Source organism: Crotalus tigris, unplaced genomic scaffold (genome assembly GCF_016545835.1).
Source record: "Crotalus tigris isolate CLP2741 ecotype Arizona unplaced genomic scaffold, ASM1654583v1 scf7180000024359.8030256, whole genome shotgun sequence".
Taxonomy (NCBI): Eukaryota; Metazoa; Chordata; class Lepidosauria; order Squamata; family Viperidae; genus Crotalus; species Crotalus tigris.
The window spans coordinates 1,894,678-1,920,098 of record NW_024100528.1 but is presented as its reverse complement, the minus strand read 5'-3'; the positions used below and the strand labels follow the sequence as shown (position 1 = coordinate 1,920,098).

At 38.8% G+C, this 25,421-nt stretch overlaps 1 protein-coding gene across 1 annotated transcript in view; it reads left to right on the top strand.

The window, feature by feature from the left end:
• Positions 1-13: 13 nt before the first annotated feature.
• The window catches only part of LOC120300793 (nucleoside diphosphate kinase 7-like), a 45,961-nt gene continuing 20,553 nt past the window's right edge, over positions 14-25,421 (top strand). The window contains exons 1-2 of the mRNA XM_039327263.1: positions 14-154; positions 22,524-22,631. Of these exons, the coding sequence (XP_039183197.1) occupies positions 152-154; positions 22,524-22,631 (111 nt within the window). The 5' untranslated portion in view covers positions 14-151. The remainder of the gene's footprint in view (positions 155-22,523; positions 22,632-25,421) is intronic.

Genomic DNA, 25,421 nt, shown 5'->3' with positions numbered 1-25,421 from the left:
TGGTCTTTTTACCGGAGGTTTAAGCCGCAGAGCAAGAGAAGGTGTGGCCTCGGTTGCTAAGAAGCGGCTTGGGGATAGCTCGTGTCGCTAGTCGAGTTTTCTTTCTCCGTTTTGTTGTAATCGCGGCCGGGAAGGCGGAGGTGGCTGGACCATGGTGAGTGGAGATGGCTTGTGCAGGCTGAGGAAGGAGATCTCCGGCGGGGAGGAGATTCCCGTAATGTCAGCATAAAAAGTCGATTGGGGAGGCGACGACCCCTAACGAAGTATCCCCATGAAAAGAAATGTTGTCGCTTGAGCTAATAGCAGTCTTATAGCTCAGTGACATGATATTTATTAGGGTTTTGTTAAAAGTGACCATATTTTCTTGGAAAAACTAAAGGACAAATCTAAAATGGGGCAAATCTGAAATTCACAAAGATAAGATAACCTTTATTGTCATTTTTATACTGTGGGCACAATGGCACACATCAAAAATGAAATTTAGTTGCCCGCTCTCAGAGTGAAACATATACATGACACACACCTAAACATACTATGAACAACATATGTATAGACTCCCATCCCTACATATACGTAGCAAATAAATATTAAATATTGTCCATCTTGAATATATAACGGAAAAAAGTTATAACTTTGCTTTACAAAAGAATTCAAAAGCAAAAGGAATAAATCTACAGAACAACTTTCTGAAATACTGTAAAGAATGGTCCTTTGCAATAAAGGACGTACTGGGAAAAATGGACAATGATTTATATAATGAGACCACAGTTATATTCCATCTTTCTTCAAAGAAGTTGTATGTAGCATCTATAGTTTTACATATTTTATTTTCTCTGTAACCTTGAGAAGTAGGCTGGGCTTAGAAAGCACTAGGCTACAACCATTCAGTGTTATTTATAGTTAAAAGGTGTTTCAAGTTAACTCATTCTGCTCTTAAATTGATCTTTCCCATCATTTTCATTATATCATCTCCTGCCACCTTGCCTAATGAACAAGGAGAACCAGAGTTTCTTTGGTAAATGTGAGAAAAAAACTCATGTTGGGATGACTGTTATAGTTACTAAACTGTTAGATTATCTTCATGGTATTCTAATAAGCTGAGGTTTTCTTTAGATTTAGGAAAATGATGTCTATTGGCATTAACTTGGGGAAATAATAAGTCCCCTCCATGCAAAAAGGGGAAGGCAAGATGGAAAAAAACAATCAAGAATCAAGAATTCAGGCTGGCATTGACTGCAACTTATCCTCTGATTTACATAGCATGTTAAGCCATTATATGGTTTGTATGATTTGGGCATAATGTGTTGGACAAACAGCCAATTTTGGAGTGAACTCAGGTTGCATGGATTGTTACTTTGTCGATTTGTTATACATTGTAGTATTTTATACACAAACATAGAAGCAAAGGCCTATAAAGATTACAATTATGAAGCAGGAATTATAGATTTAAAACCATACAACTGTAAAACCACTGATTTATTTTTGAATACAGTAAAGAGAATTGAATCTGGCTCATTAAGATTGTTTGCCTGCAATTTTATGCATATTACTACATTTAGAAGAATTTTGTTGAATACAATGGGATTTGTATTTGCTATGCATAAATAGGGCAACATTCATTTTTCCCAACTTAATTTTTCTCAGCTGCTTTGTATGTAGTTATTTAAGTGTCTAAAGTTCTACTTAAGTCAGTTCTATAATCTTTTGTGACAACTTCCTTTTTTCCCTGGAATCCTTTCTTGGCTCAAAAGTGATAACAATGTATTTTCATCTCATTTCACCTGTTTTACCTAAAACCTTTAAAACATTTTTCTTACCGCAGTAATAACTTTGGTTAAAATCCCCAACATTGCAACATTTGTGGAAAAAACAGTAGGAAAAAATAGTCTTTCACTTAGTTTAAAAAGAAAAGATTTTGAAGAAGATGTGTGTAGGCAGTAATGGCAGTTAAGTATTATAATGATATGACCTGCTGGAAGGTCTGTTTCTGTGAAGAAATGCATTTGAATCTGAATTATAATTATATAATGGATAATGGATAAAACAAGCAGAAAAAACAATATGGGAAACATAAACATTCTATCTCATGCTAGATATGTCCTTAAAATTTTATAGAAATGCTGAATTCTTGAACTTTTGTACAGAATTTGAATCTGATCAGAAGCTGATAAAAATACCTAAACACACACTATTCTGCTTCTAATGCCATACTCTTCATCCTTGCAGTTTTATGCCTAATTTAAACTATAGCTATGGATGGTGATAGAAGTAAAGTCTTCATCCTGGTTCATCCAAGCCGGGAATAAATAAGCAAACATGGCGACTGCTTTGGGAAGAAGGTTACAGTTTATTGCAGAAAGATGGTTCTTCAGGAAAGTGCAGAGGAGAGAGAAAGAGAAGGAGAAGGAGAAGGAGAAGGGCTGAGCACATGGAGCAGTAGGCTTTTATACCCCCTCTAGCCTTGTTTGGAATAGTTTCCCGTTCCTGTGGCATGAACCTTGAGGCTGTTTCTGAGTGTTTGTCTAGGCCTTGATATCTGTGGTTTAATTCTATTATCATATCCTGCTTCCCAGGTGATGGGGTTGACTCCTAGAGTTTGGGTGGGGTATGCAGATCTTCTCTTTTGTCTTCTTGATTGCTCTGGCTTCAACTTTCTGATGATTTTATATCTGCATTTGTATGGGGCTAAAGTCTTGCTTGGGGCAGAGAGATAGATTTGGGGCCAGGTTTGGTTTTAAAAAGTCCTTTTGAGGAAAAATATATTTTTCTGCCCTTTTTAATATTTCTTCTCTGGGCTAACTTTCATCAATCCCCGCTTTGTGCCTTAAGTGTGAATTTATGACACACTTATTGGCACAACATTAAAATTGATCTGGTCAGGGAGCCTTGGTAGACAAGCTTTTAAACTGTTAAGCAAAAAAACCTAATAATAATAAGACATTAATGGAGGCAGCAGAAAAAGATCCCTTTAGTGGCTCCCAAAAGGGGAGCTTGCACCCATAAAGTTCTAAAAGTCAGGGCAAAATTTTGTTAGGTGGAAAAGAAATTTATAGTGTCCAATATTCTGTGCCAATCATTTTCAAATGTTGGATATCACCTTTAGCTTCCAGTCAGGTTTGCATAACTCCCAAAATTCTTCACAGCCATGATTTTCCTTAGTACATGACTACTGGCTGCCCAATTTCAAGGGTTGTTTTCTGCCTTAGCTCTTAATTCAGTGCATCCAGGTTTGTAATGTCCAATATGCCAGGCTATTAAATTTTTCTTTAAATTGCACATACTGAGCTCTAGGAATCCCAATCTGAGCCCAACAGTGCAAGATATTCAGGGCTGAAGTTTGGGATTTTTCCTGTTGCTTCCTTAGTCAGGGCATATGAATTGCAAATTACCTGAGGGGGCTTGGTTCCCTCCCCCTTGGAATCTGTTGGAAGTTGGTCCCACAAAGCTTTGGTGCAATAGAGCAAAAATCAGCCTGGGGAACTTTACTAAAGGTAGGTGGAGGGGATAGACTCAAGTATGATTCTGAATGGTGTGTGTGTGTGCACTTTTACAAAATAGTCAATACAAACATTCTGGATAAATTTTCCCTCCCACCAGATAGAAGTCCAAGGTGTTCAGTACTTGTTCTGCCACCTATCCCCAAGTGCCATCTCTCCATTAATACATTCAACTGGCTTGTTACAATACAAATGGGGCAAGAAAGAAAAGTTTACAATGAGTTTCCACCCTCCCCCCACAGTCTAATTTTCTCTTCTGAGGCTTCACATGGCACCACCTTCCTTCTGCAGCTCTCACAGGCATCTGGGTAAATGGTAGGGCTTGGGAAGATGTTCCACTTAGATTGCATGGTGGCTTTTTAGTGGATGGCTGGATTCAAAACTCAATTCCATGGCTCAAATGGATGGAGGCAGCATCTGGGTCTGTGTGTTCTGCTTCCAAAGGCTTGGGAGAGGGTTTCAGGGCTGAAAGATACAAGAACAAGGTCTCCCCCCCCCCCGCTTTCTGGGTGGACTCTACCAGGAGAGGCAGACAAAAGGTATGGAGAACAAAGGGCAGGAAAAGAATTGGAAGGGGGGTAGCTTGCAGGCAGTTTGAAAATGCTGAAAACTCCAAATAATTTTAAAAGCCTAATATTTTAAGATGTGTAACCTGCCAAGGGTAGGAGGATCTGCCTTTAAAATTTATTCTAAAATAGATCACATTATTTTAGAGATTGGAAAATGCTTATGTTTCAGAAAGCTTCATAGTAGTTTCACCAGTAAGTGATAGGATAAGAAAAGTAACTTTAAAAAGTTATTTCCCCACACAAGCAGACTTGAGTTTCAAAAGGCTCTTGTAGATAGACACACATTTTTCAGGAAAAAGATAGATAAAACACATACAGTAAATGCAAGTGAAACGTTTCCAACAGATAAACTTAAAGCAATCCCTCCTAGTAACTTAAGGCTGTTCTTGAGAGTACTCAGAAAGAAAGAGGAAAACAAACAAACAAACAAACACATTTTTTTTTCTTCACTCTGTTTGTTGGCCAGACAAACAGAGTGAGGTATTTCCTTTTTGTGGCTTATTTTTAAGCAGAATTTCTAGCAAAATTTAAAATTCTTTTTTTCTTTGGATTTGAAACAGTTAACAGTCACATTTACCTCTCACGCAGACTTTGACAAACATATATACACAAAGACAAGAGAACAGAAGTCTTAGTTTTACACATCCTAGTCATTCCCACCATAAATTTCAGATAACTCAAGTTAGGGAAGGCACATATTTTAAACATACCACGTGGTTGCATAGAGGAGAGAGAGAGATAGAGAATCACTATTTCTTATTTTCCCTTTTAAGTACCTTTATTTAGCCAAATTGGTTTCCCAGCAAGGCCCTAAGCAAAGTCTGTATTTTTTTTTTCTTTTCCCCCATATAGTTTCTTTACCTACCTCTTTTCCATTCTGGCCTGGACAGGTAACTGGTTCCTGTCCCAGGCTACGAGCAAGCTCTCAACCAGGAAACCTACTTCCGCCCTTGAATTAGAACTTCCCATGTTTCTATAATGGGATTTTCCTACCACTAAAGGGCACAATCCGTCAGAAGTCTCCTTGTGAGACTTCTTCCTATTATCACGATTTTGTGAGTCCAAAAAAAGGGGACTCACGGAGCTTCTCTGGATCCCTCTCAGAGTTCGTGGGCTCCTCCGAGGGATCCTCCACGTTTTCAGACCAAAAAGGGGTCTGCAGAGACCTTCCAGTTTCCCTCAGAAGGTACGGGCTACTCTTCGACCGGCCGGCTTTACCCCACTGTTTATGGACGCCTCTAATGTCCGTGGGCACCTCCACTTGCTCTCGGAGGTAGGTGGTCGCTCCCTTCTTGAGGCTTAATTTCCTAACTTTGCTTTGCTTACAGGGCCTTACCAGCTAGTTGCCAAATCCAATTCTTTCATTCACTCATTCCATTTCATTTTCACACAGCCTCTCCCTTTTCCCTAACAAAAGGTTCTGTGCTCTGGCCAACCCCCATGCTTTCCAGGTTCTGCCAATTAAACAGATCCTTTCTGCGGCTAGGAAAGACCAGAAGCAGCAAAATCCAACTGTGATTGGGAAAAAAAGATCTTCTCACTCACACAAACAGAAATACACACATTTTCTTTGTTCCCCTGGGCTTTAAACTTAAAATTTAGAGGTATTCACCTTCATCTTCTTCCCAAAGCAGCCCTTGAGCTCAAACTCTCAAAACTCCCTTTACTACCCTAGCTCCACATGGGCAAGGCCTGGGAAACCCATCCACAGACACAAGGGGGTCTGCTGCCGGCAAGATGGGGCTTACCAGTCTCAGTCCATTGGAGAGGTTAGCTTGGAGTCCCATCTGGGGTGCCAAATTGATAGAAGTAAAGTCTTCATCCTGGTTCATCCAAGCCGGGAATAAATAAGCAAACATGGTGACTGCTTTGGGAAGAAGGTTACAGTTTATTGCAGAAAGATGGTTCTTCAGGAAAGTGCAGAGGAGAGAGAAAGAGAAGGAGAAGGGCTGAGCACATGGAGCAGTAGGCTTTTATACTCCCTCTAGCCTTGTTTGGAATAGTTTCCTGTTCCTGTGGCATGAACCTTGAGGCTGTTTCTGAGTGTTTGTCTAGGCCTTGATATCTGTGGTTTAATTCTATTATCATATCCTGCTTCCCAGGTGATGGGGCTGACTCCTAGAGTTTGGGTGGGGTATGCAGATCTTCTCTTTTGTCTTCTTGATTGCTCTGGCTTCAACTTTCTGATGGTTTTATATCTGCATTTGTATGGGGCTAAAGTCTTGCTTGGGGCAGAGAGATAGATTTGGGGCCAGGTTTGGTTTTAAAAAGTCCTTTTGAGGAAAAATATATTTTTCTGCCCTTTTTAATATTTCTTCTCTGGGCTAACTTTCATCAATGGGATAGTTTACTATATGTATGCCAAAAACCTAGCCATGTAACACTACATTGTATTATAATGTTACTGTACATACAAACTCATCCTTTTTTTGCTATGGCACCTACATTGTGGAGTCTTTTCTTCTACTAGAGATGAAATTGGCCTCCTTCTGAATTTTCAAACCATATTTAATAGATTTAGATTATTGTTTTATGTATCTACTGTTTTATTGGATTTTTATATGTCTCCCAGAGTAACTTTCCATAAGATGGGCAGCCATATAAATTTGATTGATTGATAAATAGTTGTAGTCTGAATGCATCTATAAAGATTTAGGAACTTAAGAAGCAAAGAGGGCAACAAATAAAGGATTAGGAAATGAATTTATATTCCTAGCTTCTTAACGAACAATACTTGAGTTCTTATGTTTGAACTGAATATATAAGCATAGCTTTGAGCATTCTTTCCAATTCCTGTACAATTAATGATCATAGGAGCTTCTATATTTTCTTCTGTGTAGTGATTTTCCTCCCCAGGGTCTTATTAGTTTATGTGCATTATTGTTGCCTGTATATGCGTGTGTTTCTGAGCTGTGATTAGGGCAGGTTCTTATGTGTTTGCTCCATCTATTTGTATTTGACTTACTAAGAAGGGATGTATTTTCTCTGTGTATGCTAGTCCCATGAGAGTTGATTCCAATTAAGAAAACTGGTTTCCCAAAGTCTCATTCTTTAAATTGATTTAAAGAAACATGCTTAGGTTACAACATCTTAAAAACTGGGTATATACTGTATACCAGTGGTTCTCAACCTGTGGGTCGGGACCCCATTTGGGGTCGAATGACCATTTCACGGGGGTCACCAAACAACGCAGTCCGCCATTTTTTTCCCCTTTTCCTTAGCTGTGCTACTCCCTTTTATTCTATTGGCTTTTGAAAGCCAATAGAATAGACTCTCTTGAATAGAGTGTAATTCTATTGGCTTTCAAAAGCCAATAGGAATTGTCCAAGCTGTCTCTGCCCTGCTGAGCCCGCCAAAAGTCCCAGTCTGCAAACGGTGCTGCACCAGTTGAGTAGTCCTCGATTTACGACCAGTTGAGTAGTCCTCAACTTACGAACGGTTGGGGGTCACGGCATTAAAAAGGTTGAGAACCACTGCTGTATACTTTAGGACGGTTCTCAACCTTCAGTAAATGCAGGTGTTCTTTCTTTCTTCTGATCCTTTTTTTATCTGCCTCTTGATGCAAAGAAGTTTGCTACCTATTTGTCTGATCCAGATGTATATACTGTAGATCTGGCCAATATTTGCAAAATACCCCCATTCCTCATTTCAGCTAATTGCAGTATGTTTCTGCTCTCCCTTTTGATTTATATTTTTATCTATTGTATGCATAGGGTAACACAGGGTTAGCTGCATCATAGTACAGGTTTTAGATTACAGGTGTCAGTAATATTTCATGGGATTTCTTTCCTCCCCATTCTATCTTCCTCCCTCTCCCTCTCTCCCTTCCTTTGGGTTGGAAGGAATAAAAGCTAATGAAACCATGAAGCATGAAATTCTTTATAATGCTTCAGGTAGCTCTACTTTGGAAAACATAATGGGGAAGAAAAGGAGCTTACAATGAAGAAGTTGAAAATGGTGTGAACTACTGCCCATCTGCTTTGCCCATAAAAGTTCATTGAAGATTTATTTTCTGGATTGATCTTTTCACAGACTATAGTTAGATCTAATTTATTTATTTTACTGGCTTTTCAGTGTTGGAAAGTATGGTTCAGTTTGCAAACAATTGCCTTTATAATGAAACTGATGTCTAGGATATAATATAAATATGGATCAATGGCAGCAAGTATGGGAGCAAAATAACAAAATCACAGTGGCGACATCATATAAAGAAAACCTGTATAAGATAGTTTACAGATGGCATCTCCCTCTGGCCAGATTACCCAAAATGTATAACGGATATTCATCTATGTGTTGGAAATGTAAAAAAGAAAAGGGCACCTTTTTTCATGTATGGTGGACATGTAGAGACGCACAGATGTACTGGCGAATGTTCTGGGAATGGGCAATAGAAATGACTAGGCAAAACATTCAATACAAACCTGAGACACTACTATTAGGAATACTAGAGAAAAATGTAAATAAAGAGGACACATATTTAATTATCCATGTGGTTATAGCAGCAAGGATACTATTTGCTCAAAAGTGGAAAGCAATGGAAGTACCGAGTGGGGAAGTACTAATAAAGAAAATTATGTATTGCGCAGAACTAGATAGGATAACTAAAACATTAAAAAATGAGGAAGAAACAGAATTTTATCGAATATGGAATAAATTTTATAGATGGAGGGAAAAAATGGAGGTCACATTAAAGAGATAAGTTGAGACAGAGACCAGAAATGTATAGTTGTATATAGATATATTATATGTAATTAATGTACAATATGGACTGAGATGTCAATCAAAGACGATTTACCATGTTCAATCTTTTTAATCCTTTTTTTTCTTTGTACTTAATAAAAACTTAATTAAAAAAATATAATGAAACTGATGAATAGAGTCCTGCATCATTTTATATAGTTTCTTTTCAATATTCCATTGAGTTGATTTTTTTTTAAAATAGATTATTTACTTAATTTAGGCACCATCCAACTCCAATGTGTCTAGGTGGCAATAAAACCAAACAGGTAGAAAGTATAGAAAATAAATTTAAAAGAAAAGGAAATAAAGAGCAAGATGTCAGGATCAGCTAACAAAACACACTGACAAACATATTAAACAATGGCTCCTGCAAACCTACCACACAGTCTGGGAGAACACCCACTTTTTAAGGATTTCTGGAATGCACCAGAATGGGAGCCAAATGGATCTCTGGTGGTACCTCTTTCTAGAAGCCAGGCATGCTTCCTGAGTGATACTTGACACTGTTTAATTGAAGGGACCAGGCTGAACCAACCCTGTAGACTTTTGCCTGTTGGCAAAATAGATGGTCCCTCAGATAATAAGGGTCTATACCAAGGGTGTCAAACTCGATTTCACTGAGGGCCACATCAGGATTGTGGTTGACCTCGGGGGGTACGTGGCTGGGGGGGTCGTGGCCAGGTCAACGTCGCTCATGTTAGGGGGCACCTATGTGGTCTGGGTGGGGCTGGGGGGGGGGTCCACTGTCTCCAGCGGAGGAAGGCGAGACCAGAGCGAGTTCCAAACTCTTCTCCACTAGAGGAGCCTTGCTGTCCCTCTCAGGCCACACAGAGGACCCCTGGACAGTGGTGCAGGCTGTCCGGAGCCCTGGGCAGTGTCTGGTCTATACCATGTAGGCTTAAGGCACCTTGAATTGCACCCAGCAGCATATTGCTAACCAGTGCAGTTTATCAGGGATGCCCATTATTTCCCATGCTGCTGCATTTTGGATCATTTGAAGCTTTCAGGTGGTCTTCAAAGTCAACTCTAGATAGAGCACGTTGCAACAGTCAAGTTATGAGATGAATAGGGCATGAATGATTGAAAGGCCTCCCAGACTAGGAAAGGGCACAACTAGTGCACCAGATGGAGTTGCTAGGCCTTCCTTTCCATAGCAGCCACCTGTTCAATGATCAGGAATTTGGAGTCCAGCAAGATTAATTTAAAATTAGGTAAGAAAGCTTGCACTTTTCTTTTTCTGGCAGTGCCTGAAAATAGGGATGTGGAGAATAATATGAGAACCCAACAGAAGTATATAGTTTATTTATTTATATCCTGCCTTTATTATTTTTAAAAAATAACTCAAGGCAATGAACATATCCAGCACACCTTCCTATTTTCCCCATAACAACAACTCTGTGAGGTAAATTGGGCTGAGAGAGAGTGATTGGCCCAAGATCACCCAGCTGGCTTTCATGGCTGAGGCAGGACTGGTTTCTAGGCTGGTGCTTTAACGACTAGACCAAGCTGGCTCTAAAAGTACTAAAATATCATTTATATACAACAGACAGACAAATGATACTTTGCTTTTATTTGCCCCAAGTCAGTCACAGCTGATGAAATTGAAGTCCAACAACATTTGGGGTTAAGGGGGTTGCACTTATCCTGATTCTGCCTTAATGTGGGTAGGCCTCATTGAGTTACTGATTCTACACTGGTCTGTATATGAAAACTATGAACAGGAGTTCTCCCTTTAACAGCTTCTGTGCACATGCAATGACTCTTGCACCAACTCTAATCTATTTTTGAGTTCCACAGAGACTTTCCAGGGCCCCCTACAGTGAGAAATTTGACTGCTGCTACTGTGAAAATGAAGCTTCCAACCTTATCTATACCATGTTGCATTGCGCTGGAGGCCTATTTGGAGGAGCTGTTTGGTTATCTAAGCTTTAACTGCCAAGTCTTCTTTGCAAGATTAATGGAATGGCCATCCCTTGAGGCAGGAGAAATTAGACTCCTAGGAATTCTCATCATTTATGGGAATGAATATCTAGGTCTTCTGGATTGGAAGTGTTGTGCATTAGAGGAATGTCACTAGGTGGGAAGGTTGCTCCTTTTGTGGAAAAAATCAGGGAGCCCACTCTTGAACAGCCATACTTCCATAACCTCCTTGAAAAGCTGCTGGCCAGACAACATCCAGTGCTTTTCTCTAGCTAGCATAACTCCACTGCTTAGTCAGGGGACATCTTCCCTTGCATAATCCCTTATTGTTAAGAGAGAGAGAGAGACACTTGTTCTTTGCCAGTTCAGTCAAATTCACCTTTTGATATCCTTTTGCTCAAATGGCTTCTCAAGACTTTTTGCTTAAATGGCTCTGCATCCCCAAGTTTGCTTGCATCACTTGAGCATGCCTCCCTCTCTGTTCTTTTAAGTGGCAGGCTCCTGAGCCAGCCTTCTACAGATCACTATAGATAGTGCTCATTTTCTGTCTGGATGAGCAAAGATAATGGCAGCCCTGCCGGAGTGGTAGTGTACAGTCCATCATTTTTATTCATGCAGATTCATTATATTAATGGATCACAGCCCTTCAGTATTTGAAATTACCTCTTATAAAGTATTGCTAGTTGACTTAACTTAATACTATTCTCTTATTTCATTTTGGTTTTTGTGAGCTTTGTCTGAACTCAAACCATGCATAAAATAAATAATTATATGAAAGTGGTAATGGACATTTTTCCAATTTTCTTTTTGTTTTGAAAAGTATTTTTAAGGACAGTTTTTTTATTGTAAACTTCTTTACATCTCTAATTAAAATTCCATGATGTAAACAGCTTTGGCAGTGGTGCATAATTCCCCAAGAACAGAATTATGTTTAACTGGAAAGGAATAATTTATCTATAAATAAAAGAGTAGCTATCAATAAAAGGGTATCATCAATGAAGAAAACAATTGATAATGCTGGTATTCTCTTCAGATAAAAATAGATTGGATTCTCCTTCAGTATTTTCAGAGCAAGTTTGTAGAAAACCTTTGAAACATTTAAGTAAATAATATTTTTCCTTTATCACTCAATACTTTCAATAAACTGGTATATCTGAAAATATATGGCCATAAGGTTAGCATGTCTACAAATTGTGGACTCAAATTTTAGGCTGAAATGCTATTAACAGCATACCAGCTAGTCCACTGAATGAAGTGGGATTTGTTTCCAAGTAAAGGGGTAAGCAGATTGTAAGTAATCACATTCTGTAATTGCATTAGGATTAAGTATTAAAATCAGTTCTTCTTGAAACACTAGGTGGAGCTATTTACTTGCCAAAGATATTTCTCTACTGGTTTCTGTACTCTTTTTAAAGTGCATAATTTACCAGCATTTAATTAGGGTTTCTTTAGACAAGAATATTAACTTGAATCATTTGTAAATATCTCTTCCTCTAGAGATCTTAAAACTGTTGTAAAAATAATTATGTTGAAACATAGGGCAGCCAACATGTTATGAAAATGTCATTTCAGTGACTTAATAGGTTTTTCCCTAAGTGTGCTATAATATTATTGTTATAAATATAACATTATTATTATTATTGAACGTTCACCTGTATTTAATCAGTATTTTAAGCTAGGTTGGATGCACTATCCTCTGTAGTCCTTGGGCCGTACTTTATAAAAACTTTATTTTACTGTATTAATGTATTTATACCTATTTTTCTATTAATAAGTATAGGTTTATGGAATTTTGCTATAGTGTTCTCTGTCCAAAAGGCCATAAAGAATTTTTACTTGCTTTGATAACATGTATTTTGCCTATACAGGTAATCCTCGAATTAGGACTACAATTGAGCCCAAAATTTCTGTTGCTCAGCAACACAGTGGTCAAGCAAATTTTGCCCCATTTATGATCTTTCTTGTCATAAAGTGAATCACTGCAATTGTTAAGATAGTCACACGGTTTTTAAGTGAATCTGGCTTCTCTATTGACTTTGCTTGTAGCAGGTTGCAAAAGTTGATAATTTGAGCCCAAGACTCCGCAACCCTCATAAACATGAGTCAGTTGCCAAGCATCTGAATTTTGATCACATGATCCTGGGGATGCCGCGATGGTTGTAACTCTGAAAAACGGTCATAAGTCATTTTTTTCAGTGCCACTGTAATTTCGAACAGTCACTAAATGAACTGTTGTAAGTCGAGGACTACCTATAGATGTTTTTAGGTTCAATCTCAGACATCTACAGTTAAAGGAGTTAGGTAAGCTAAAGATGAGTAAGACTGCAATGACTCACAAACTTGCAAACCATAGTAGGCTATAATTGAAAACTAGAATATGTGGTGCCCGTGGACATCATCAACATCGTTCCTCTTGGTGTCTGCTAGGCTTCCTATAGAACCTGATTTTAATTTTATGTATTTTTAAAAATCAGTAAATGAAAAGTGCCTTTTTATAGTTCATACATTTAAGAACTCCTTTTCTAGAAAAAGGGGAAAGATAAACTGTGATGGAAGAGACATAGCAAAAAGACAAGTTAGGAACTAGAGGAGATGGCAGAATATAATGTCATCAGTTTGCTTTCTACGAAGTATTTTTTTGAAAGTCCATGTCTGCATTGTAGCCATTTTGTTAAATCATTTCAAGTGAGATCACTACATGGGCATAAAATTTCAGTTGTATCCTTTGACCCAAAAAGATTGCCAACACCTGCAATTCAAGATTGTTTGCTACAGTTTCATTGTGTCTCTGCCACTGGATTTTAAAAATAATAAATGGGAGAATTGGACCTTCTGCTTACACTAATTCCCTGTTTAAGCAGCCACCTTACACTGGCAGTTTAAAAGGTGTGCTTTAAGTATTCGATAATTCTATGATTGCAATAGTAAAAATGCTCAGAAATAGCATTACACAGTATGTGATATTGAAAAAAAATAGACAAGATTCTTCTTCCTTTGGCCACCTGAATTGTATTGTGATGCAGGTTAAGCTTTAGTAGAAAGGTATAACATTATGCAATGGGATTATTTGCATGGCTAATTTGATCAGTTGATCTGAATTAAAAAGATTTACCGTATTTTCCGGCGTATAAGACGACTGGGCGTATAAGACGACTCCCGACTTTTGAGAAGATTTTCATGGTTTAGAACAGTGGTTCTCAACCTTCCTAATGCCGCGACCCTTTAATACAGTTCCTCATGTTGTGGTGATCCCCAACCATAAAATTATTTTCGTTGCTACTTCATAACTAATTTTGCTACTGTTATGAATCATAATGTAAATATCTGATATGCAGGGTGTATTTTCATTGTTACGAATTGAATATAATTAAGCATAGTGATTAATCACAAAAAAATATAGCAATGCTCGCTGGAGAAGCTTACTCTTCCTTGCTCAAAAATGTGGGGAGGGAGGGAAGGGGAAGGAAGGAAGATTGAAGAGGAAAGGAAGGAGATGGAGAAGGAAGGAGATTGAAGGGGAAAAGAAGGAAAGAAGGAGAAAGAGATTGAAGGGGAAGGGATGGAGATGGAGATGGAAGGAAGGAAGGAAGATTGGAGGGGAAAGGAAGGAGATTGAAGGGGAAAGGAAGGAAGGAAGGAAGGAAGATTGAAGGGGAAAGGAAGAAGATTGAAGGGGGAAGGAAGGAAGGAAGGAGAGAGAGATATTGAAGGGGAAGGGATGGAGATGGAGATAGAAGGAAGGAAGATTGAAGGGGAAAGAAAGGAAGGAAGGAGAGAGAGATTGAAGGAGAAGGGATGGAGATAGAGATGGAAGGAAGGAAGGAAGGAAGGTAGGAAGGAAGATGGAAGGGGAAAGGAAGGAGATGGAGAAGGAAGGAAGATTGAAGGGGAAAGGAAGGAACGAAGGACGGAAGGAAGAAAGGAAGGAAGGAGAGAGAGATTGAAGGGAGGAGGCGCTGCCAAGGACGCACAAGCAGCTCCACACAATTGCCCAGGGAGGGGGGAGGCTCTGGTGGAAAGCCAAGCGGCGGCACATCCAGGGCCTTGGAAGCTGCGCAGAAGATCTGTGCACCTCGGAGCCGCCGGCCGCCCTCTCACACCCACCAAGGGATGGAGATGGAGATGGAAGGAAGGAAGGAAGATTGAAAGGGAAAGGAAGGAGATGGAGAAGGAAGGAAGATTGAAGGGGAAAGGAAGGAGATGCAGAAGGAAGGAGATTGAAGAGGGGAGGCGCTCCCAAGGATGCTCAAGCAGCTCCGCACAATTGCCCGGGGAGGGGGGAGGCTCTGGCGGAGAGCCTGGTGGAGAGCCAAGCAGTGGCACATCCGGGGCCTCGGAATCTGCGCAGAAGATCTGCGCGCCTTGGAGCTGCCGGCTGCCCTCTCACACCCACCAACCTGGAACCCTCATCCTCATCCCGGCACCTCTTGCCCTCTCCCAGCCGCCCCCTCCCGGGACCTGCCTGCCCCTCCAGCCTCCTGAGCACCATCACAGTGGTGGGGTCGCGGGAGCCCCTTTCCACGCCACGCAGCCCATCGCATGCAAGAGGGGTGCGGCCGGAGCGCCAGCTCCTGCTCGGAAGGCACTGCTTCTCCCCTCCCAGCCCGGCTGGCTGGCCTCCGACGCACATGCAGGCATTGCCGCCACCTCACCCTCTTCCCTGCCCCCTGGCCACTTCTGAAGCCCAGAGCCCGGTGAGCTGGGAAGGAGCGGCTCCTGCCCAGCAGCCCCACGGCTGTGCTGGGCACCAGAGGGCCGAGGCGGTCTCCAACAGCGAGGGAGGCTGGCTGGGTGGCACGGGGAGGCTCCCGCATGGTGCGGAGGGGGGACGGCGGTGGAATGTGGCCGGACAACCAGGAGGCATGGAGACTGGCTCGACGTTGCAGCTCAGCTCAGCCAGCAGCGGTGGCAGTGGCGGAGCAGCCCAGCGGCAGCTCCAGCAGCGGCCCAGACCCAGCTCGGCTCAGACTGGCTGCTGAGCCAGCCCAGGGCGGCATCGGGGGCGCGCGCAATGGCGCTGTGGCAGCAGGAGCAGGCGCTATCAGAGGAGAAGGGTGCTCTGGAGGCGGAGCTGGCGGAGGAGGAGGAGGAGGAGGGCGGCGGCAGCGGCGGCCAGATAGAGGAGCGGTGTCTCGGTTTCTAAGACCATCGGAAATATGTTTTTTCCAATGGTTTTAGGCGACCCCTGTGAAAGCATCGTTCGACCCCCAAAAGGGTCGCGACCCACAGGTTGAGAACTGCTGGTTTAGAAAGTCGTTTTATACGCCGGAAAATACGGTACAATGCTAGTCTTTACAAGTATATTCAATGTAAATCCCATTTAGTTGATTGGAATTTGCTCCAGTCAAGGAGTATAAAACTAGAACCTTAACTAGACTTTTGTAAATGCACACTGTACCTAGTTCCAGAACTATGAATTGCAGTTGAAATCCTCTTTGTTCTTGCCTGCCCTCCCATTTTTCCTTTTCTTTTTCGCTACATAATTCTTTACTAAAGATATTAGATAAGTTAGAAAAACCAACACACCCCTGTTCCAATATTAACTTGCTATGTGTCTTTATGATAATAGTTTTATGGGCATGCCATCAAACATTGTGGTAACTGAAATCTGCGTTCAGCTGAATTGCCCAAGAGTTAATATTTTACGCAATCCAAGGTAAAAAGAAGCATTTAATTTTAATGACAGACTGATCAGGAGCCTGTTTGGTTAAACTGTAGTACACAATGAATGCTGGCTCAGAATGTTCCCAGTAGTGAATAAGAAGGGGATTGGTTGAACTCTTGTCCGTCTTTGTAGCAAGGCAATAAATTTTTAATAGGCCACGATATTCTCGGAATGTTCAAGGTAAGTGCAAAATGTGTGCTCTTTGGAACCGCCTTTCAAATTCTTCAGCACTAACACACGCTGGTATCAGCTGGCTGAAGGTCACTTTTCACCCTTATTGCAGTTCCAGGAGAACCCAACTGTAGTACTTTTCTTATGTTTAGGAAAGTGTTAGACGTAGAAAATGATTGTGGCATAGTTGGCTCAGGGTCATTTGGGAACTCAGACACTGAGTTCAAGGCTCATTTGTGCATTTTATATATGCTACATTGACTTCATTCAGATCTAAATGTTTCTAACCAGACCTTGCAGGCCTTTTTGTTCATAGTGGCTTTTAATTAATTACACTGGGCTTGATTTTTATCCATCATTAGTTATTTGTTTCCCATTTTTGTAGTGTTTCTGTTTCTCCAACTTCATTTTTGTTTAACCGTTCCTTAAAATATGGGAACTATGGACAATATGGTACTTGGAACGGGATGGAATACAAATAGAAAAAACAATGCTGTAGTCCTCAACTTAAGTGGGACCAGAATTTCCATTGCTAAGCAAAGTTGTTGTTAAGTGAGTCACACCTGATTTTACAATCTTTTTTGCCATGTTTGTTTGTTTGTTTATTTATTTAAATTTATTTGCTGTCCATTTCATTTCAAAGCAAGCCTGGGCGACTCACAGGATAAAAATATTAAAATCATCAGAGATAATATTCCTAACACAATAAATGAAAGTACTATCAAATAAAATCATAGTTACAAGACAGGGAAGGAGGGAGCAGGATGGGAGGGAGGTGGATTGGTTCTTAATTAATCAACCATCTCCAGTGTGATACTTACTCTCCTGTTGGGACCCCAAGCCATCTGGCAGAGCTAAGGTCTTAAGGCTATGGGGGAAGGTCAGAAGGGTGGAAGCCGATCTCACCTAGGGGGTAAGATATTCCAAAAGGCAGCCACAGCAGAGAAAGCTCCTCTTCTTGACCACACAGCCGAAATTCCTTGACTGATGGATCTGCAATATGCCTCCTTTGCTAGCACAAGTAGGTTAGGTCAGTATCATCAGGTTGAGATGTTCCTCAACTAACCTGGCGCTTTGCCTTGCAGGGCTTTCAGCACCTTGAATTACATCTGTAAGCAAACCAGCCAGGTGGCAGCCCTAAGAACTGCCTGCTCTGCCACACACTATACCAGCTGTAGCTTCTGAATGCTCTTCAAGGGTGTTCCCATGTAGAGTGCATTGCAGTAGTCGAAACGTGAGATGACTAGGGCTTGAATGATTGAGCAGAGGTTGTTAAGTGAATAACTGAGTTGTTAAATGAATCATTTGGTCATTAAGCAAATCTGGTTTCCTCCCATTAACTTTGCTTGCCAGAAGCTGTCTGGAAAGATTGCAGATGGTGATCACATGACAATGGGACATTGCAACCATAGGAAATACATACTAATTGCCAAGTACACAAATTTTGATTAAGCGATGGTGGAGATGCTGCAACAGTTATAAGTGCAAGAACTGGTTGTAATTCATTTTTTCAGTTCCTTTGTAAATTTAACTGGTCACTAAATGAATGGCTTTTTAAGTTAAGGACTACTTGTAATTAATTAAAGTGAGTGTAGCGCAGTGTTCAACAGTAACAGCTTCCAGTTTGTTTTTAATCTTTCAAAAATATGCAGCATAGTTGCCTTGATCTGAAAATTAAAAAATATTCTGATTGTAAATTGCTTTGAACGCAGTTTTATTGTGAAAAAATTGATGTAAATGAAGTAATATTGTTAAGTACACTAGGATCTTACAAATGAATGATTTGATTTCAAAGAAGTTCATGCTGTCAAATTGAATAAAGTTCCTTCAGATTGCTTCATACTCAATTATATTTGATAGATTTACTGGCTTTGCAAAGTCTTGAACATTTTTCTTTTATATAGTGTGCTTGCTACTCAACTATGAAGAATATATTACAAATTATTTTTCATAGCATTTTCTCATTTACACAATTGTGATAGCATACCAGGTTTTTTTTTAAATTGTTGCTGAAATAGCATGTGGCACATTATTTCCTGAAGAGACTAAGTGAGTCATGCCAACAACTTAGAAATGCCACTGCTCAATGGTGGATATGTTGATTTTTTAAAGAAAAAGCTTACTTTTAAATAAGATTTACATTGGACTAGGATTTTATGAAGTCATTTGGCCCAATTTAAGCTGTTTACTGGATAATTTGGAGGCAGCAGTGTTGTCTGCCTTCTCTGCTATCTCTGCCCTACAAGAGTTTTAGGGGAACATCCCCTAAAATATATTTTATATGATTCCCCCCCCTCTTTCTCTGTTTACATAATGTTTGTGTTCTATAAATGGGGTTTTTATTAGTGTATTAAATATTGTGTTCTAGGACTTTATAATTAACTCATTATGTACATCTTAATCTAAATAATGTTATTTTGATAATCACCACACATTTAGTATTTAAAGATATAATTTAGGGATGCAGTTTTAAACATAACTGAATGGTTCCCATTTAATAACATGGGACTGTCATGCATAGAATTTCATGTCTGCTATTCAAATGTCATAGTAATTAAAAAAAAATCCTAATTAGTTTTATTTTTAAAAATTCTCATTTGGCACAAAAATGTATAATAGTTTCTAAATAGTTGACTGAATGGCAAGGAATGGGCAATTTTGAGAGATCTGAGAGGGGAAAAGGTAAAAATTATATAGTTCTAATTGTGCTTCTGTGTGTATTTTACAATTATCTGGTTTAAAGATATTTATCTTATTGTTCACAGTTCAAAGCTACTGTATGTAAATAACCTTTCTGTAGAACAACTTGAGAGTATCAAAGCAATGGAAATAGACAAAATGTCAACAATATAACATGAGCTTTTTAAAAAGGGCATAGCAGCAGGAAATAACACCAACCAATATTTTAAAAAGCTATTTTTAAAAAGTAGGAAAACTAAGCTTGACTGATGTCCCTTGATAGGACATTCTAGAAGTTTAATGCAGTAACTGAAAAAACTTTGTCACATCATTTGGTGAACCTGTAGTTCATTTTGCAGGTTAAAAATTGAACAGAAGGTATGACAAGGAGTAGTCTACAATGTACAGTAGATTCTGCAGATTTAAATCAGTTTCATTGCCATCTGCAAAATACAGGAACTACATCCTTAATTCCATCTTCTCCAGGCATTTGAAAGAGGTTTTCCTTTCCTAATTTTATTTAGTTTTATTTATTTATTACATTTTTATGCTACCCATCTTCCCTACAAGAGATATTTCCCCTACTATCAGGGAATATCTAATATTCTTTCTTAACATGGGGAGAGGAAGGCATGTTTCTGATCTGGGTTATTTTTCTGCAGATCTTTCATTTCTGCTAATATCATCAGTGCACAGCAGAATATGTTTGCTGATTGTTTACATACAGTAACTTGTTCTGCCATTCTCAGTTGGGGTATATCCGTGTTGTGATTCCTCGCCAGCTAGTGGATCCGGCAGCTGAGTCTGAGGAATCAGATGAGGAGGAGAGGCCTGGAGTGATATTAGAGTCAGAGGAAGGCTCTGAGGAGCTCCAAGACTTACAGTAGGACAAGGAGCCTGGCCCCTCTAATCACGTTCGGGCTGAGACACAGCTGTGCTGGGAGCCTGAGTTGGATAGTGATGAAGAACAGCTGGCGCAGGCAGGAGAAGCAAGTGGGACAGAGGAATGCAATGGGGTGACTCCAAAGGCAAAGGAGAAGGCATTAGGAAGCCACGCCTTGGCTGAATTATAAAAGGGAAGGTGTGGGAGGTGCTGGTTGCCAAAGGCAACCCTTTGTGTTGAGGATCAAGTTTCTGTGGACTGTGTTTGTTTGCCTTGGACATTGACTCAGGTCTGTGAGAATAAAAGGAGTTGTTTTTTTCTTGCGGTTCCTGCCTGTTTCTTGGAAGAGGGATTTCTTCTTGTGAGCATAACAAGGACTCACGTAGACTGGGACAGAAAAATCTTCTTTGAAGTTCCGTGTTTATAGCTTTGTTTGGTATATTTGCTGTTTATCTTAGTACTAGGCAGGGGTCCCCAATCCGAGTCCGTGGACCAGCATCAAGCTGCAGCATGCCAGAAACCAGGCCATGTGAACAAGTGAAGGCCCCATCTGCAGGATGCAGGCAGCACACAAAACCATGTTCCCTCCAGTCCACAGGAAAAAAACTCTCTCCACAGAATCAATCCCTGGTGCCCAAAAGGTTAGGGGTTGCTACTCTGGGCTGTTGGTTTTGTTCTTTACTTTTGGTTATGTATTTAAATAGTTTGAGGAAAGGGTTAATCTCTTATGTTCATCTGTGGGTTGCATACATTTTCTACTGGAGGAAGACATATATTGGAGTTGACAAAATGTATTAATAGTAAAGTATTAGCTTGGTTCTCATATTCTTGGAAAAAATAGGCAGCTCATACATGATTTGGAATTGTTTCTATTTCAATATACAGTAATCAGATGTGAACATAAATAAAAATATTATAGTATTACTGCTACATCCTATTCAGAACTACTCACTATTTTATTTATAGCCTGGATTTTGAAAGCAAATAAATATTTGCTTTGCAGAATGCAAATAGCTCTACATCTAGAAATAGACTCTTCCTCAGTTATACATTCTTCCATCTAAATGGGTTTAAAAAAAATGGCCCTGTACTATTTTATCTCCTACCTGGATATTTATGCTTAGAAAAAGTGCAAGTCTTCAGTGGAAAAATATTAGTTGATATAAGTATGATACAATTTATATAGTAAATAAAGCAAAGTAATTATACAGTAAGAGTCTCATTTGAAAGTACTTTTTAAACCCGGGGTCCCCAATCCCCAGGCCATGGATCAGTACTGGTCCATGGCCTGTTAGGAACTGAGCTGCACAACTGGAGGGGAGTGGCGGGTGATTTAGTGAAACCAAAACCATCCCTCACGCCTGTCCGTGGAAAAATTGTCTTCCACAAAACTGGTCCATGGTGTGAAAAAGGTTGGGGATCATTATTTTAAACTACTGTTTTAAAAAAGTGTGAGCCTTCAAACAGCTAATGGTAAGTAATGAATCCATTTGTTTCTGTCTTTTCTGGTAAGTAGATGTAAAATCTTTCATTTGATCTCTGTTGGTAATGACTTATTGCCTTTTTACAGCAGTGGCAAAAGTATACAAGCTGCTTTTTGGATAGAAAAGCACTCTTAGCAACTGCTGTGTCTTCAGTGAGCCACAAATAATACATACTGTGTGTTGTTTTGAGCTTTAGAAAAAGACTGGCTGACAATTGTCTCTTTGTATGTCATCAGCTGCTTTTGAATACTGAACTTTTAAATACATAATATTTGATTAATCCTTGAATTTTAAATAATCTGGAGAAGTTGAGAGTATGAAGCTCTCTAATATATAAGTGGCATTCTCACTCTGTGCATATATATACATATAAACTTATAGCCCATTTCACAGTGCTTTACAGCCCTCTCTAAGTGGTTTACAGAGCCAGCACATTGCCCCCAACAATCTGGGTCCTCATTTTACCAACCTCGGAAGGCTGGAAGGCTGAGTCAAACTTGAGCTGGTGAGACTCGAACTGCCAAACTGCTGGCAGCCAGCAGTCAGAAGAAGTAACCTAGAACTCTCAGAAAAGTCTGATAAGATAGAGTATAAAATAAATAAAATATGCATTTTATGGGCATCTGTATTGATTTTATACTATGATGTCCAGATAATCACTAGTATGTACTGTTGTAAATGAATAGCAATAGTTGTCAATGAAAACAGTGAATTGATCCATAATTTTGGAGAAACATTTAAAAAAGTAATGCTCCTTATTTAAAATTCCAGCTTTTGGTGCCAGATTGACAAATCTTGATGCCTTTCACTGCAAATAACTAAGCAATATTGTTAGGTATTATTGGAAGAAATATTGAACATATTGTCTATTCTGAAATTGTTACAGAAGCCATACATTTGACTTTTGTTTTCTAGAGTCAAGATGAAAGATTTGCTTTCATTGCAGAATGGTATGATGCAAATGCTTCACTTTTTCGACGTTATGAGCTTTTGTATTACCCTAAAGATGGATCAGTGGAAATGGTAGGATTATTTTGTATAAAAGTATTTTATAAATGGTTTGTTTGAAAGCAAAACTAACTTTAATAACATGGATTGCGTGTTACACAAACTAGAAATAGAAGAATTGCTTTCCTTCCCCAAGAACTGCATGATGTGGGAGAAGAAGATGGCATTATTTCCCCTTTTCAGAAACCTACATATAATTGCAATATCTTTTCATACAAAGAAAGAATGTAATTGAGAAAAACTGAGTGTGAATTTATACTCCACTCAAATTAATTGAGAAAAATATGAAGCTTCCCAACAAATAAGGGCAGGTTGAACAATCTTGCTCGAGATAATCCACTTAGCCATTTTGTTTCCTTTATTTTTTTCTGTGACCATGGACTTGAAATCTGATCATGGAGATGAAATCCCATGATATATTTCCTTTCACAAGTTAAATAAGTTACATAGGATTAGTATGTAAAGTCTGCTTATCCAATTTTTGTTTTTTTCTCTCGATGTTAAATATTAATGAGTTTGATACTGATCAGAACTTGAATTAGTGAATTGGTATGTTTTGTATATTTATTTGTGTGTATGCATATGATCTGCATAGCTCTTATTAGCTTAAAGATATGCATAAGTTAGGTGGGATGGATAGTCTTGGTTTACTGTCACACAATCATTTATATAACGAGGGATTATTGAATAAACCATAGTTGGCTAAGTTCTCAAAATATACTTAACAATAAACTTTTTTTTTAAAAAGAGTTATTTTCTTGAAGAAAATAAAACAACCTATAAATAACAGTTTAAAAATTCAAATATATTTACCTAAATAATACAAGGTAGGAAGTAAAAATAATACAAGAAATAAAATAGAATAATGGGAAAAAAGGAATGAGTAAGAATAGGTTAATAATATTTATCTGGTCTTCTGCATTATAAAATACTATTTTTTTCATGCAGAATATATTACATTTTTTAAATATGTAATCTAGATCCCATGGAATTATATTGCCTGATTTTTCCTTATTGTTAGTATAAAGCTAATTCAAAGGCTGAGGATTCACAAATTTCATTAATTTTAAACCAGAGTTTACAAACCACAGTGACTGAACATACACAATTTTCTAACTGAAACCCCAACAAATTATATTAGGATGATGGGTGAATTTGTGGTTTTTTTGTTTGTTGTTGCAGTCTGTCTGATATTTGCTCATTTTGGTTTTGTGCAATCTCTTCTTTGATTAATGAAATGTCATTCTAATGAAACATCTACAAGGAAACCACCAAACTCAGAAAGCACCAAGGACCCCACAATCCAACGCTGAACTACAAATATTCTCTTCTATCAATCTTTTCTTTGCTATTAATAAAGGTTGCCAGATACTTTTCATGAGTCTGAAAGAAAGATGCCAGAGATTTATGAAATTAATTCTTTATTTTAATGTAAGACTTTTCTCGTGGATGGATTAAGTGTGTGCCTAAGACCTTTTAATTCTAATTCAGTGGACTTCATTTGATCATGGGCGAAGAGAGTGCAAGAAAAAGGGAAAGGAAGAAATTAACAAGCTGTATTTACAATTTAGAATAATTCTGTTTATTGGCTTTATTGTGCACCTGTGTCTTTGGGTAAACAGATGTATACATAATTCAGGATGAACAGGCGAATTATTTATACATGTTTGTATTAATAAAAACAGATGTGTTAGCATTTGAAAATGGATTGAAACTTTTGCAATAATTATCAGAACAAATGACAAATAATAGTGAAGCATTTTATGGCATAGTCGCTTATTTCCAGAATGTGAGCAAACAGGAGAGAAACTTCATTATAAACTGTGTAAATTATGCAGTGTAAGAAATTAAAGGAAAACCAAACAGAGTAAAGTCCATTGCAAGGAGATAGTGGTGAATTGGTAATGGGTGACAGTGAGAAGGCAGAGCTTTTAAGTTCTGTTTTGCACCTGTCTTTTCTTAGAAATAAAATAGAGCCCTAGCTAATCATCAATAATGAGAAAGAAGGGAATTGCATCTTAGGATAGGCAAGTAGAAGAAAGAAAGAACATAGGCTAAGAAAAATGATTGAAAGGTGACATGATAACAATGTTCAAATAGTTTTCACATAGAAGAAGAAAATTGATTTTTGTCAATTGCCCCATAGGGTAGGACCAAAACCAGTGGTTTAAACCTACCAAGAAGTTGGTTGAGACTAGAGGGCAGGAAGAACAAACTGCCACAGAAAGTATTGAGTTATTGGAATCCCTCAAACAGGCTGAATGATCATATGTTGGATGTACTTCAGTGCATCCTGTGTTGAGTGGGTAGTTGGATGAGATGATCTCTAAAAACCATTAATATAATAATTGTAGAATTGTTTAATACAAAAGGAATTGGATTGGCCCATTTGTTTTTTGTTAAACGTTTATCTCAATCTTTATATAGTGCTTAAAATCTCTACCCCCAAATCACCCTGTAAGTGCCCATAATAGACAGTAGACTAGAACTTGGGGGTCTTTGGCAATACTGTAATCACTATATCACACTGGCTCCTTTTCAGTTGTTATAGCATAATTATAATCATCTCAGGAAGACATTTAATTTTTTCATGGTCATCAGAGACTCAGAATCACAAAGTTCATGCTTAAAATGTGACAAACTACAAACTACATGAGAGCCAACAAATTAGGCAGGTAACTAGGAAACATGATTTGTTAAAAAAATTAACCAGAAAAGTTAAATCAGAAAAGTTGTCACATTTTTGTCAATAAAACAGAAAATAAAAAGGGCAAATGGGGATGTTATTCTACCTTCTTTTCTATG